Source organism: Salvelinus fontinalis, unplaced genomic scaffold (genome assembly GCF_029448725.1).
Source record: "Salvelinus fontinalis isolate EN_2023a unplaced genomic scaffold, ASM2944872v1 scaffold_0109, whole genome shotgun sequence".
Taxonomy (NCBI): Eukaryota; Metazoa; Chordata; class Actinopteri; order Salmoniformes; family Salmonidae; genus Salvelinus; species Salvelinus fontinalis.
The window spans coordinates 412,751-429,071 of NW_026600318.1; the positions used below are offsets into that span (position 1 = coordinate 412,751).

At 47.1% G+C, this 16,321-nt stretch overlaps 1 protein-coding gene across 1 annotated transcript in view; it reads left to right on the forward strand.

Annotated features, from left to right (window-relative positions):
- The window catches only part of LOC129843308 (protein eyes shut homolog), a gene marked incomplete at its 3' end in the record, with an annotated part of 32,709 nt that extends 16,881 nt beyond the window's left edge, over positions 1-15,828 (forward strand). Inside the window, exons 3-4 of the mRNA XM_055911935.1 lie at positions 12,935-13,131; positions 15,683-15,828. Of these exons, the coding sequence (XP_055767910.1) occupies positions 12,935-13,131; positions 15,683-15,828 (343 nt within the window). The remainder of the gene's footprint in view (positions 1-12,934; positions 13,132-15,682) is intronic.
- Between the last annotated feature and the right edge of the window lie 493 nt (positions 15,829-16,321).

The following is a 16,321-nucleotide window of genomic DNA, read 5'->3' on the forward strand; positions in this document are numbered from 1 at the left end:
TGTACAACAATGTCTATCCTTTTTACATGGAATGTAAGGTTCACAGGCAATGATCCCTCTAAGCTGTGCCGCTCAGAAGTAATATCAGCCCATGGAGGGAAACGAGATTGAACTTCACTCAACTTTCTAGAGCAGTGGTCACCAGCTGGTCAAACACGATCCACTGGCCAATCTCAACGGCATTCCTAGTCGATCACCAAGCATTTATGCAAAAAAACGCCACAATAAAGCCTTGTGTTACTTTATTTTATTTTATTTGTCTTGGGCAAAGAGCTGCTGTTTTTCTGAGTGAGTTCATGTTTAAGTTCTTACTCAGCACTGTCAACACTTTGTATTCAACACTTTTATAAGCCATAAAATGCGCATTCTTCTTATTTCCACTCAGCGCTACAACAAGCACTGCAGCAGTAATGAATGATTACAACAAGCACTGCAGCAGTAATGAATGACTACAACAAGCACTGCAGCAGTAATGAATGACTACAACAAGCACTGCAGCAGTAATGAATGACTACAACAAGCACTGCAGCAGTAATGAATGACTACAACAAGCACTGCAGCAGTAATGAATGACTACAACAAGCACTGCAGCAGTAATGAATGACTACAACAAGCACTGCAGCAGTAATGAATGACTACAACAAGCACTGCACCAGTAATGAATGACTACAACAAGCACTGCAGCAGTAATGAATGACTACAACAAGCACTGCAGCAGTAATGAATGACTACAACAAGCACTGCACCAGTAATGAATGACTACAACAAGCACTGCAGCGGTAATGAATGACTACAACAAGCACTGCAGCAGTAATGAATGATTACAACAAGCACTGCACCAGTAATGAATGACTACAACAAGCACTGCAGCAGTAATGAATGACTACAACAAGCACTGCAGCAGTAATGAATGACTACAACAAGCACTGCAGCAGTAATGAATGAGTAGGAACGTGTATCTATAGGCTTGTGTTATTATAAGCAGCTTGGGTCTTTTTTAATATTTAAGGAATATTGATATGTTCATAGGAGTAACAACACAAATTTGTGCATGAGGCAGAAATAATGTGGTGCGACTCGAGTTTTGCCGTCAGCTGGAAACTGTGTTTTTGGTCAGTGTCAGTGGAGGAAACGGAGAGCGGAGGGATGTTGAGGCGGACTCTTAGCCTGCTGCTCTCTCCCTCAGCTGAGACTGACCATCAGATGAAGGAACCATCAGCCCAATAAAATAAAAAGCGAATTATTTAAATGTATGCTCACTCAGCTGTGCCTCACAAGTAATACAACAACGGATCTATTACTGGAATGATCATATAGCCTACCTCAAATGTTTTAATATCATTTAAAAAGATGGCCTGAACAGCAATGCATTGGCAGGGCAATTCAAGCAAAGCCATTATGTCATTATAATGTTTTGGGCCTGTAGCCTACTGCACAAACCTCATTGCTACAGTACTGTTTGTAATTGGTGCAAAGGCGTAAGTTCTTTTTAAAGCCATTTTAATACAAAATATCTGAGCTGTAGATCTCGGTGTGCATTTTGACTCAGAAAGGGATCTTGACTCAGAAAAGGTTGGTGACCACTGTTCTAGAGTTCTCCATGTTAACACGATCAACCTTTCCTTTGACTGTGGGAAGTGTAATAAAATCAACGCAATATTAGCCACTTTCAATGCAACATACCAAAACAACACTAACTATGCAAGACATTTTCTTGTAGGCAGAACACATCAGAGTAGGATTCTATTGCATTGACATGCAGGACTCAGTCCGTACTCTACACAGACCGGTGAGTTGACATGCAGGACTCAGTCCGTACTCTACACAGACAGGTGTGTTGACATGCAGGACTCAGTCCGTACTCTACATAGACCGGTGCGTTGACATGCAGGACTCAGCCCGTACTCTACACAGACCGGTGAGTTGACATGCAGGACTCAGTCCGTACTCTACACAGCCCGGTGAGTTGACATGCAGGACTCAGCCCGTACTCTATACAGACCGGTGAGTTGACATGCAGGACTCAGCCCGTACTCTACACAGACCGGTGAGTTGACATGCAGGACTCAGCCCGTACTCTACACAGACCGGTGAGTTGACATGCAGGACTCAGCCCGTACTCTACACAGACCGGTGTGTTGACATGCAGGACTCAGCCCGTACTCTACACAGACCGGTGCGTTGACATGCAGGACTCAGTCCGTACTCTACACAGACCGGTGTGTTGACATGCAGGACTCAGCCCGTACTCTACACAGACCGTTGAGTTGACATGCAGGACTCAGCACAGACCGGTGCGTTGACATGCAGGACTCAGCCCGTACTCTATACAGACCGGTGAGTTGACATGCAGGACTCAGCCCGTACTCTACACAGACCGGTGTGTTGACATGCAGGACTCAGCCCGTACTCTACACAGACCGTTGAGTTGACATGCAGGACTCAGCACAGACCGGTGCGTTGACATGCAGGACTCAGCCCGTACTCTATACAGACCGGTGAGTTGACATGCAGGACTCAGCCGTACTCTACACAGAGCGGTGCGTTGACATGCAGGACTCAGCCCGTACTCTATACAGACCGGTGAGTTGACATGCAGGACTCAGCCCGTACTCTACACAGACCGGTGAGTTGACATGCAGGACTCAGCCGTACTCTACACAGACCGGTGAGTTGACATGCAGGACTCAGCCCGTACTCTACACAGACCGGTGAGTTGACATGCAGGACTCAGCCCGTACTCTACACAGACCGGTGAGTTGACATGCAGGACTCAGCCCGTACTCTACACAGACCGGTGAGTTGACATGCAGGACTCAGCACAGACCGGTGCGTTGACATGCAGGACTCAGCCCGTACTCTACACAGACCGGTGAGTTGACATGCAGGACTCAGCCCGTACTCTACACAGACCGGTGAGTTGACATGCAGGACTCAGCCCGTACTCTACACAGACCGGTGCGTTGACATGCAGGACTCAGCACAGACCGGTGAGTTGACATGCAGGACTCAGCCCGTACTCTACACAGACCGGTGCGTTGACATGCAGGACTCAGCCCGTACTCTACACAGACCGGTGAGTTGACAGGCAGGACTCAGCCCGTACTCTACACAGACCGGTGCGCTGACATGCAGGACTCAGCCCGTACTCTACACAGACCGGTGAGTTGACATGCAGGACTCAGCACAGACCGGTGCGTTGACATGCAGGACTCAGCCCGTACTCTATACAGACCGGTGAGTTGACATGCAGGACTCAGCCCGTACTCTACATAGACCGGTGCGTTGACATGCAGGACTCAGCCCGTACTCTACACAGACCGGTGAGTTGACAGGCAGGACTCAGCCCGTACTCTACACAGACCGGTGCGCTGACATGCAGGACTCAGCCCGTACTCTACACAGACCGGTGAGCCATAGCATGTCAGATCTGCAGGAGGTCTATATGCAAATAGACCATTGCCATATATGGAACTTTTTCAAAAGTCATGGAATGTAGACCTACATTGAACACCACATATTGGCTGCTACTGTAGGCTGAATGATAGAACATCTATGTCCATGTTAAAATGTTATGGGATGCATTTTCCTCCATTGTTTTTATGGTAGGCCACTCTCTGGTAGGCCTACATTATGATGAACTAGCCACAGTATCCTACTTGGCCTCTGTTTAAACTGTCATTTAAAGTGGGTACACCCTTAGTGTTTATAGTAAACACACATTGGAAATTGCACAGGACTTACTCAAAACCTGAGGTGAAAATGTACGTGATGATGATCAACGATTCCCAACAGCATTTTCCATTAGTAACCTTAAGCTGTTTCCAGAATATGCCCCAAATATCAAGTATTGAATCTATTGGGATAGGTATAAAACCCATTTTTTTTAAGGGACACATTTAAATAAGTTTAATTGAGTACAGGCTTAACTGAATAACAACATAGATTAAATGCAATATTGAATTTGATTGAATAGTTTGGGGTAGGCCTCATCTCTGAGGAATGCTCCTCGGAGCCAAATGCTGATTCCCGGTTGCTCTATGCTGGGCAGCTGGCATCAAAACCCCCCAGCTGGGAGTTTGGGCTTCCGATGACTGGTGGTGGTGGAGAGGTGGAAGGTTGATGACTGGTGGTGGTGGAGAGGTGGAAGGTTGATGACTGGTGGTGGTGGTGGAGAGGTGGAAGGTCGTTAGATGACTGGTGGTGGTGGAGAGGTGGAAGGTCGATGACTGGTGGTGGTGGAGAGGTGGAAGGTCGTTAGATGACTGGTGGTGGTGGAGAGGTGGAAGGTCGATGACTGGTGGTGGTGGAGAGGTGGAAGGTCGTTAGATGACTGGTGGTGGTGGAGAGGTGGAAGGTCGTTAGATGACTGGTGGTGGTGGAGAGGTGGAAGGTCGTTAGAAGACTGGTGGTGGTGGAGAGGTGGAAGGTCGTTAGATGACTGGTGGTGGTGGAGAGGTGGAAGGTCGTTAGAAGACTGGTGGTGGTGGAGAGGTGGAAGGTCGTTAGATGACTGGTGGTGGTGGAGAGGTGGAAGGTCGTTAGATGACTGGTGGTGGTGGAGAGGTGGAAGGTCGTTAGATGACTGGTGGTGGTGGAGAGGTGGAAGGTCGTTAGATGACTGGTGGTGGTGGAGAGGTGGAAGGTCGTTAGATGACTGGTGGTGGTGGTGGAGAGGTGGAAGGTCGTTAGATGACTGGTGGTGGTGGAGAGGTGGAAGGTCGTTAGAAGACTGGTGGTGGTGGAGAGGTGGAAGGTCGTTAGATGACTGGTGGTGGTGGAGAGGTGGAAGGTCGTTAGATGACTGGTGGTGGTGGAGAGGTGGAAGGTCGTTAGATGACTGGTGGTGGTGGAGAGGTGGAAGGTCGTTAGATGACTGGTGGTGGTGGAGAGGTGGAAGGTCGTTAGATGACTGGTGGTGGTGGAGAGGTGGAAGGTCGATGGAAGACACAAGGGTTGAGTTGACAAACTCTCCTAGATGAATTCCCATTGGTTGGAAGAACGGAAAGTGATTATTGCACGAGTGCGCCCATTCAGCAAGCGTGGTGGAATTGCTCTAGTGTGCCATGCTCATAGGCTGAAGTTAATAGGTGAATGACATTCCTCACGCTTGCTAATAGAAAAGTAACAGCAGAGACGTGATGCTATGTTGATGAGGTAATATTACGATACTACCCTATAGATACCTACGATGTTGATGAGGTATCATTATAAATACTACCCTATATATACATGCTATGCCTGTGAAAGGAAGCGATGTGAATTATATTGTGCTTACTAGATAAATGTGAAAGTGACCAGCCCTACTGATTTTGAACTTGCGTAAACTACATTATTCCCAAAGACTCTTGTTTCAGCCTTTGGTAGGCAACCCGCTATGCAAACTCAATTTCCAATGGCTAGTGTAGCAAGCCTAAACAAGCCCAGAAGCTGTATGTATCTACTGTAAGATTGATGTCCACTGATACCTGCACACAGGCTATGGCTGATTCCCAAATGGTACCCTATTCCCTATGCAGTGCACTACTTTTGACCAGGGCCCATAGGTAGTGCACTATAAATTGAATAGGGTGCCATTTGGGATCCATCCTATGGGAAGCCTCTGGGAACAAGAGCACTAGAATACGCAGGGGAATTAGCATAGAGGAATATGCTACAAGAAGAATCACAGAGAAAGATAAATGAGTTAGCGCCTACTGAAGAACACAAAAATGAAAAGCCTACGCCAGGGAATACATTCAAATTATATTCACCTTGAACCAGCGGTGTATTCAGTCTAATTTTATCCCACGTGGAGAAGCCAATGTCACCACCGCGGCATTTGACATTAGAGGTGGATTACAGTATGTAATGTATGTGTCTCCAAGCCAAGATGCTCTTGTCCTAAACTTGTAGCTCTGATCTGAGCTACTGTTGTCAGCTCCCTAAAGTCCCTTTATTCTCCTTTATTCAATTAAGTTTGTTGTTTTGCATAATTTAAATATGATTTACAGAGGGGGGGAAAAGGATAATTCAAAACTAATCATAGGCATTCAATGTAATTATGATTCTTTATAAGGGTTAAATATGGCACGTCATTATAATTTATCTGAAATACAGTAGGTAATATGTCACCCTAAGTGACATACAACTACACTGAACAAAAATATAAAAACAACATGTAAAGTGTTGGTCCCATGTTTCATGAGTTGAAATAAAAAGTCCCCGAAATGTTCCATGCGCACAAAAAGCTTATTTCTCTCAAATGTTGTGCAGAAATTTGTTTACATCCCTGTTAGTGAGCATTTCTCCTTTGCCACAATAATCCATCTGCCTGAAAGGTATGGCATATTAAAAAGCTGATTTAAACAGCATGATCATTGCACAGGTGCACCTTGTGCTGGGGACAATAAAAGTCCACTCTAAAATGTGCAGTTTTGTCACACAGCACAATGCCACAGCTCCGTCGTTTTAGAGAATTTGGGAGTACGCCCAACCAGCCTCACAACTGCAGACCACGTGTCACCACGCCACCTCAGGACCTCCACACACGGCTTTTTCATTTGCGGGATCGAATGTCTGAGACAAGCCACCCGGACAGCTGAGGAATCTGTTGGTTTGCACAACCAAATTTTTTTTGCACAAACTGTCAGAAATCGTCTCAGGGAAGCTCATCTGCTTGCTCGTCGTCCTCACCAGGGTCTTGACCTGACTGCAGTTCGGCATCGTAACCGACTTCAGTGTGCAAATGCTCACCTTCGATGTCTACTGGCATGCTGGAACTGTTTCAACTTTACCGGGCAGATGGCGTTGTGTGGGCGAGCGGTTTGCTGATGTCAACGTTGTGAACAGAGTGCCCCATGGTGGCAGTGGGGTTATGGTATGAGCAGAAATAAGCTACGGACAATGAACGCAATTGCATTTTATCGATAGCAATTTGAAGGCACAGCGATGCCGTGAAGAGATCCTGAGGCCTATTGTCGTGCCATTCTTTCTCCGCCACCATTTCATGTTTCAGCATGATAATGCACGACTCCATATCGCAAGCATCTGTACACCTCAACTGGAAGCTGAAAAAGTCCCTTCCATGGCCTGCATACTCACCAGACATGCCACACACTGAGCGTGTTTGGGATGCTTTAAATTAGCCATGTTACAAATGGACAATTTTGCTTAACGTTTAAACTGACATTTAAAAAAAATAGTTTTCCATCATTTTACGTATGTATGAACGCCAGGGACGGGTAAGGAATTTACATATACTGTAAAACTTTACAGACATACAACACAGCTATGGTAACATGTTGATAGCAAAAATTAATAACTTTTCAGAAAATTAAAAAAAAGTGCTTCATCAGGTCTTTACATGTTCGGTATGGTTTCCCTGACGACAGTTACCTGATTGATGAGCTGCTGTGTTGTTGTTTATGCTATGGTAACTAATTGTGCTTTCTTTCTACTAAATGTCTTGGTAAGTCACGCTATTTAAAAAGAGAGGAGAGAGTGGTCTGTGTGTTGTTGGCAGGCAAACAGGCTGCGAGCAGCAGCTCGAGATTATTTGATTGACAGTTCTGGTCTCCTAGAGATGGACTTCAGAAGCGGCATTCCTTTACAGACAAGTAAAATGTCTGTTCATATCACCAGAGAAGGTTTTGTGTCGGCATTTTTAAAAAACAGTGTAGCCTACCCTAACAGACAGAATAACATGCCGTAGCCAAGGCGCTTTCAAGGGGCCATGTTCCATTATGTCTGAAAAGCGTAATGGATACAGGCTTCCAGTAGCCTACTGTCATTTCATGAGACAAAAATGCTCACAAAACTGTCTTGAAGACATTAGTGCCATGAATAGGCTAGGATATTCTACAGGCAACAGACCGAAGACTGAACACACACTGGCATCATTAGGAAGAGACGGAGCAGACAGGCCAGTGTGAGGGAGAGAGAGGCTGAGCAGCCAGGCCAGTGTGAGGGAGAGAGAGGCGAAGCAGCCAGGCCAGTGTAAGGGAGAGAGAGGCTGAGCAGCCAGGCCAGTGTGAGGGAGAGAGAAGCAGAGCAGCCAGGCCAGTGTGATGGAGAGAGAGGCTGAGCAGCCAGGCCAGTGTGAGGGAGAGAGAGGCTGAGCAGCCAGGCCAGTGTGAGGGAGAGCGAGGCTGAGCAGCCAGGCCAGTGTGAGGGAGGGAGAGGCTGAGCAGCCAGGCCAGTGTGAGGGAGAGAGAGGCTGAGCAGCCAGACCAGTGTGAGGGAGAGAGAGGCTGAGCAGCCAGGCCAGTGTGAGGGAGCGAGAGGCTGAGCAGCCAGGCCAGTGTGAGGGAGCGAGAGGCTGAGCAGCCAGGCCAGTGTGAGGGAGCGAGAGGCTGAGCAGCCAGGCCAGTGTGATGGAGAGAGAGGCTGAGCAGCCAGGCCAGTGTGAGGGAGAGAGAGGCTGAGCAGCCAGGCCAGTGTGAGGGAGAGAGAGGCTGAGCAGCCAGGCCAGTGTGAGGGAGAGAGAGGCTGAGCAGCCAGGCCAGTGTGAGGGAGAGAGAGGCAGAGCAGCCAGGCCAGTGTGATGGAGAGAGAGGCTGAGCAGCCAGGCCAGTGTGAGGGAGAGAGAGGCTGAGCAGCCAGGCCAGTGTGATGGAGAGAGAGGCTGAGCAGCCAGGCCAGTGTGAGGGAGAGAGAGGCTGAGCAGCCAGGCCAGTGTGATGGAGCGAGAGGCTGAGCAGCCAGGCCAGTGTGATGGAGAGAGAGGCTGAGCAGCCAGGCCAGTGTGAGGGAGAGAGAGGCTGAGCAGCCAGGCCAGTGTGAGGGAGAGAGAGGCTGAGCAGCCAGGACAGTGTGAGGGAGAGAGGGGTGGAGCAGCCAGGCCAGTGTGAGGGAGAGAGAGGCGGAGCAGCCAGGCCAGTGTGAGGGAGAGAGAGGCTGAGCAGCCAGGCCAGTGTGAGGGAGAGAGAGGCTGAGCAGCCAGGCCAGTGTGAGGGAGAGAGAGGCTGAGCAGCCAGGCCAGTGTGAGGGAGAGAGAGGCTGAGCAGCCAGGCCAGTGTGAGGGAGAGAGAGGCTGAGCAGCCAGGCCAGTGTGAGGGAGAGAGGGGTGGAGCAGCCAGGCCAGTGTGAGGGAGAGAGAGGCGGAGCAGCCAGGCCAGTGTGAGGGAGAGAGAGGCTGAGCAGCCAGGGCAGTGTGAGGGAGAGAGAGGCTGAGCAGCCAGGGCAGTGTGAGGGAGAGAGAGGCTGAGCAGCCAGGCCAGTGTGAGGGAGAGAGAGGCTGAGCAGCCAGGGCAGTGTGAGGGAGAGAGAGGCTGAGCAGCCAGGACAGTGTGAGGGGGAGAGAGGTGGAGCAGCCAGGCCAGTGTGAGGGAGAAAGAGGCTGAGCAGCCAGGCCAGTGTGAGGCAGAGCAGCCAGGCCAGTGTGAGGGAGAGAGAGGCGGAGCAGCCAGGCCAGTGTGAGGGAGAGAGAGGCTGAGCAGCCAGGACAGTGTGAGGGGGAGAGAGGCTGAGCAGCCAGGACAGTGTGAGGGGGAGAGAGGCTGAGCAGCCAGGCCAGTGTGAGGGAGAAAGAGGCTGAGCAGCCAGGCCAGTGTGAGGCAGAGCAGCCAGGCCAGTGTGAGGGGGAGAGAGACGGAATTACACAACTTCCCCAGGCCTTTATAGCCTATCGGCTAGAACACAGAAAATAATGTTTTGTGATCACTGAACTGTGATTTTAATTAATACATTTTTTATTTAACCTTTATTTAACTAGGCAAGTTAATTAAGAACAAATTCTTATTTACACTTGACGGCCTACTTAAGGATCCCAACTTCATTAAAATGTTTAAACGTTCACACCCCTACTCTGGATCGACATGTACATCAGCGTGTTCCAGTTCCCGCCAATATCCAGCAACTTGCCCCAGCCATTGAAGAGGAGTGGGACAACATTCCACAATCCACAGTCAGCAGCCTGATCAACTCAATGTGAAGGAGATGTGTGGCACTGCATGAGGCAAATGGAGGTCACACCAGATACTGACTGGTTCTGATCCACACTCCTACCTTTTTATTAAAGGTATCTATGACCAACAGATGTATATCTGTATTCCCAGTCATGTGAAATCCATAAATTAGGACCTAATGAATTTATTTCAGTTACAGTAAAATCAGTTATCTCAGTAAAACCTTTGAATTTGTTGCGTGTTGCGTTGATATTTTTGTTCAGGGTAAGAGGTTAGCTCAGCTGACATATTGTTTTATTCATAAGGATCCCCATTACCCGACGCCAATGGTGACAGCTAGTCTTACTTGGGTCCGACATATAACAAAGAATACATTACAGTCAAAAGACTACAATTAACATATACATTTAAAAATGTGTGTGTGTGTGCATCTATTAGTTCCACATACATTTCAGTACATACACACAACAAGTAGGTCACAATGATTAAATGTCACCGTTTTGGCATATTGAAAGGAGACCATGTTGAAATGACACCACTCTTACAGGCAGACTGCTGATGTTCCAGTCAATCCTGAACCTTTCTTATATCTTCCTGTAGACAGTTTGACCAGTCATGCTTCCTCTTCCTCCCCCAGTTAAACGTCCATTGTGATATTAAAGATGGTGGTGGCAGTCTGCCAACTCATTTCCTTTTTCTCGACTGTAATAATGTATTAAGCAGCTTGGGGTGTTTGTTCTGCGTCCTCCCCTGGTAGTATGGGGATGATGATATGTGGACCACGGAAATGAACAGAAACAGTGTGATACCTGTTGTATCTTCAGTCTCAGGACAGGAAACAACATCAACAGAGATATCAAGAGCTGTACAATGGCCAACAGTGTTTGACAGAATCCTAATGCCAATAAGCAGTTTCATTAATTTATGCCCTGAGGGGATGTATCTTTTCATTTCTGTCTTATTCATGTTGTTATGTCGATCATGCAATAGGAGGACATCAATGGTACAGGTACTTGGAGAAGACTGTGATTTACTTAAAAAGGTCTATTTGCTCATTAGAACAGAACACAATAACAATAAAAGCATTGAAAAGGAGGGAAAGAAAGAGATTAAGGAGAAAAGGAGCATACCAACCACGCAGTTTGTGTTTCCAGCTCTTCTTCTCTGACTCTATGTGCCAGAGACAGTTGCATCATTAGGAGGGCCAATTTGACACAACGAATATAGCCTAGTTTTATTATGAGTAAACAGAGGAGGTATTGCATGAGGTTTAGTGGTTTGGTTGCATGCTTGAAAAAAAAGAGAATAAATTTTTCTTTTATACTGAGATGAAATACCAACTTCCTGGGTCTTCTCTTGGGTTGTGGGAATTGGTGTGGAGTTCAGATTCACTTGTGCATTCCAAAATAGATGGAAGAAGCGCATAAGAGAGATCATACAGCATAGGGAGGGTGCATCGCAAATAGCACCCTATTCCCTATATAGTGTCACATAGGGCCCTGATCAAAAGTAGTGCACTATATAGGGAATAGGGTGCCATTTGCGACGATCACACAGTGTAGTGTACGGAGACTTTGCTCAAGGAACAAGTGAGTGAGTCTAGGAAAAGCTGTTGATTATTAATTAGAGTCATGGAGAGAGAGAGAGCCCTGGAGCCTTGTATTCACATGAAGACAAACATATACATGGGATACTTCAGGATGGCTCATGTGTTTGAAAACACCATCATCAAACCCAATAAAACACTGAGTTCAGGAAGACACTCTTTCTCTAAAGAGCGTGTGATTCACATGTAGGACTAGTAGGGGAAAATGTTTTTAACTTGAACTGAATGACCAGGAACTGAGGTACTGTTCACATCCCTGACCAGGTACTGAGGTACTGTTTCCATTCCTGACCAGGTACTGAGGAACTGTTTCCATCCCTGACCAGGTACTGAGGTACTGTTCACATCCCTGACCAGGTACTGAGGTACTGTTCACATCCCTGACCAGGTACTGAGGTACTGTTCACATCCCTGACCAGGTACTGAGGTACTGTTTCCATCCCTGACCAGGTACTGAGGTACTGTTTCCATCCCTGACCAGGTACTGAGGTACTGTTCACATCCCTGACCAGGTACGGAGGTACTGTTCCCATCCCTGACCAGGTACTGAGGTACTGTTTCCATCCCTGACCAGGTTCTGAGGTACTGTTCACATCCCTGACCAGGTACTGAGGTAATGTTCACATCCCTGACCAGGAACTGAGGTAATGTTCACATCCCTGACCAGGAACTGAGGTAATGTTCACATCCCTGACCAGGAACTGAGGTACTGTTCACATCCCTGACCAGGTACTGAGGTACTGTTCACATCCCTGACCATGTACTGAGGTCTGTTTCCATCCCTGACCTGGTACTGAGGTACTGTTTCCATCCCTGACCAGGTACTGAGGTACTGTTCCCATCCCTGACCAGGTACTGAGGTAATGTTCACAGCCCTGACCAGGTACTGAGGTACTGTTCACATCCCTGACCAGGTACTGAGGTACTGTTCACATCCCTGACCAGGTAATGAGGTACTGTTCACATCCCTGACCAGGTACTGAGGTACTGTTCACATCCTCATCCTGGTGGTTTTGCTGTATTTCCTGCCTCTGTGGTTTAAACCATAGAAATATAATTAATTATATTTATTTGGTTTAAACTGTATGTTGCTGTGGGATGAAATGTTGAAATCAGAGTTGTTAAAGTGAGGAACAGATCAAGTTTTTCCTCAACAAATTATCACAATAATTTGCTCTATTTGGGGCCATGCTCTCAATCAGACTGACTTGAACCAACAGTGTCCGTGAAGTTTGTATGGCTGTAACAAAGACTATCGAGCTCAGCTATGGAGACCTCTCCGATTGTTTTCAGCTGTCCTGAGTTATCATGGGTTGTTGGACCGACACTTCTGCTCTGTCTCTGACATCCAGCCCGAGAGCTGTCACCTGTCAAATATTCATTGAAGTTCAAAGCCTCTGGGAATCTTATCCAATAACCCACTGTTCATTCTCATCCATAGGTCCACCTTGTGGGACATCTTGTGATCCCAACCCATGTAGGAATGGCGGAGAGTGTGAGAAGAGCTCCGAGAGCACCGCTGGATATGCTTGTGCTTGTCTGGAGGGATTCACGGGCCTCCGCTGTGACACCCCCGTTAACATCAATTGCCTTTCATACGAATGTCAGCGGGAAAAGGCGTGCTCCTTGGGGGAACATGTGAGAACTCTATTTCTACGTCCCAAATGTCACTCTAAATAGTGCACTACTTTCAACCAGAGCCCATACAATCTGGCCCAAAGAGGCCTTGTCGAAGGTATTGCACTATAGAGGGAATAAGATGTCATTATGGACGCATCCCAATTCTCCTTCTTCATTCTTCTCAGCCCTCCTCCTCCTCCTCCTCTCAGAGCCTGATTTAATAGGAAATGTCACATGAAAATTAATATCTTAGTCTTTGAAGCAGATCGAGTGTACTTTTGAAGGTTGGAAACAACAATGAATACTTCTGCCTTCAATGGGGGGTTAGTATGGCTTGGGGAAGGAAAGCATGATGGTGGTGGCTCTGGTTATTTGTGGTGGCCATTTTGATTAGACTGGAATTAACTATTGCATATTTTAAGAGGCAGATTGAAATTGCATTTATGAAAGGGGGTCTTTTGTTCTAGATGCAGGCGTCTGTTGGCCACAGTCCGTTTTCAATTTCAGGCCTTTTATCTATGAAATGTTACGGTGATACAGGACAGGGGTTTTAATCATCAACTGCTGAGTGCCAATAGTTTCTCTATTATGCAAGAGGCGATGCATAGAGAGAAAAAATATTAAAATGGGCTAATTGTCTTTTTGTGACCTTCACTTGTGACTTCATTATGGAATTTGCCACAGATTTTACAATAACCGATTTGTAATGGGTTTCTCAACCCACTCGAGAATAATCCGTAAGGCATTCTTAACCAGTCATAACACCTTAATGAGTGATGCAGGATTATGCATAACAACCTCCATAACACAGTCACATTAATGGGAGCCCAGTGTTGATGGCATAGCAGCACTCGTATGTCAACCTGATCTGTAAGACATTGATTCTGCCTCAGTCTCATCTCTATAAGGGACTTCATCTGAATGAAGATCAACTCATCTTTCAACCTGAGAGCCTTGGCGACTCGAAGCAACTGTTAATATTAGTATCTTCTCTGATTAAGGATCTTGGTTTTATCATCTCTGACTCTTGAGTCAGATATATTATTATTGTCAAGATCATTCCTGATGAGATGTGATGTGAGCTGGAGTACGCTAGTCGAGCTAATGGCCTAGCTGTCTCCATCTATTCTTAGTTTCTCTATGATGGATTGATTTATTTATTTGTCTCGAACACCAATTGTTGCCCAATGGGCTTATAAGACACTATTTCTTTACGTACGTGCGCACAAAATACAAAACCTAATGACATTTAACAAATTAAATGCATAGTTAAAGTGGCGCAGTAGTCGAAGGCCCCGCATCGCAGTGGCGTCACTACAGACAAGGGTTCGATCCCAGGTTGTTTCAAAACTGGTCTTGACCGGGAGTCCCACAGGGTGGCGCACAATTGGCTCAGCGTCGTCCCGGTTAGGGAAGGTTTGGCCGGGGGGGCTTTACTTGGCTCATCACTCTCTAGCGACTCCTTGTGGCGAGCTGGGTGCCTGCAGGCTGACGACGGTCGTCAGTTGAACAGTATTTCCTCCGACACATTGGTGCAGCTGGCTTCCGGGTTAAGCGGGCGTTAAGAATTGCGGTTTGGTGGGTCATGTTTCCCCCCCCGTGGCTCGACCTTCGCCTCCGAGCCCGTTGGGGAGTTGCAGCGATTAGACAAGATCAAAATTGAGGAGGAAAAGGGAGTAAAAAAAGAAATACAAAAAATGCATAGTTAGTAATCATCAGAAAGTACAGCTTTCACCTTGTCACATTAAACAAAGTTCTTCTTCTCTCTCTGTCACTGCAGCTATCCTGTTTCACTCCCTAACATTGTGCTGTTACAGTTCTTTACTCACTTGTTCTGCTGGGGAGAGGGATCTGTCTCCATTAACGCTGTCTTGTTCTGCTAGGGAGAGGGATCTGTCTCCATTAACACTGTCTTGTTCTACTAGGGAGAGTGATCTGTCTCCACTAACACTGTCTTGTTCTGCTGGGGAGAGGGATCTGTCTCCATTAACACTGTCTTGTTCTGCTAGGGAGAGTGATCTGTCTCCATTAACACTGTCTTGTTCTGCTAGGGAGAGGGATCTGTCTCCATTAACACTGTCTTGTTCTGCTAGGGAGAGGGATCTGTCTCCATTAACACTGTCTTGTTCTGCTAGGGAGAGTGATCTGTCTCCACTAACACTGTCTTGTTCTGCTAGGGAGAGTGATCTGTCTCCATTAACACTGTCTTGTTCTGCTAGGGAGAGGGATCTGTCTCCATTAACACTGTCTTGTTCTGCTAGGGAGAGTGATCTGTCTCCATTAACACTGTCTTGTTCTGCTAGGGAGAGTGATCTGTCTCCACTAACACTGTCTTGTTCTGCTAGGGAGAGGGATCTGTCTCCATTAACACTGTCTTGTTCTGCTAGGGAGTGTGATCTGTCTCCACTAACCCTGTCTTTACCTTTAATCTAAGTGTGTTTTCTCAAGCTGACTTGAGGCCTGGTTTGTTTTCGTCCTTTGTGTGTTTTTGCGCTTGTGCGTGCAAACGTGTGTGTTTGTTTTACATGTGTTTGTGTATATGCTGAAGTGTGTTTGTATGTGTCTGCAGACCTCTCCTGAGTGTGCAGCCTCAGTCTGGCAGTGTTCAGATGGCACCACAGGCCGACAGTGCAGGAGGCAACGTGGCCCGTGCAGCCCTTCGCCCTGCCACAACAATGCCAGCTGTTTAGTCCAGGGAGAGGACTACGTCTGCAGGTGAGACATGGAAGTATATTCAGGATGTAGGTGAGACACATGGCAGTATATTCAGGATGTAGGTGAGACACATGGCAGTATATTCAGGATGTAGGTGAGACACGTGGCAGTATATTCAGGATGTAGGTGAGACATGGCAGTATATTCAGGATGTAGTTGAGACACGTGGCAGTATATTCAGGATGTAGGTGAGACACATGGCAGTATATTCAGGATGTAGGTGAGACACATGGCAGTATATTCAGGATGTAGGTGAGAGACATGGCAGTATATTCAGGATGTAGTTGAGACACATGGCAGTATATTCAGGATGTAGGGGAGACATGGCAGTATATTCAGGATGTAGGTTAGACACATGGCAGTATATTCAGGATGTAGGTGAGAGACATGGCAGTATATTCAGGATGTAGGTGAGACACGTGGCAGTATATTCAGGATGTAGGTGAGACACATGACAGTATATTCAGGATGTAGGTGAGACACGTGGCAGTAT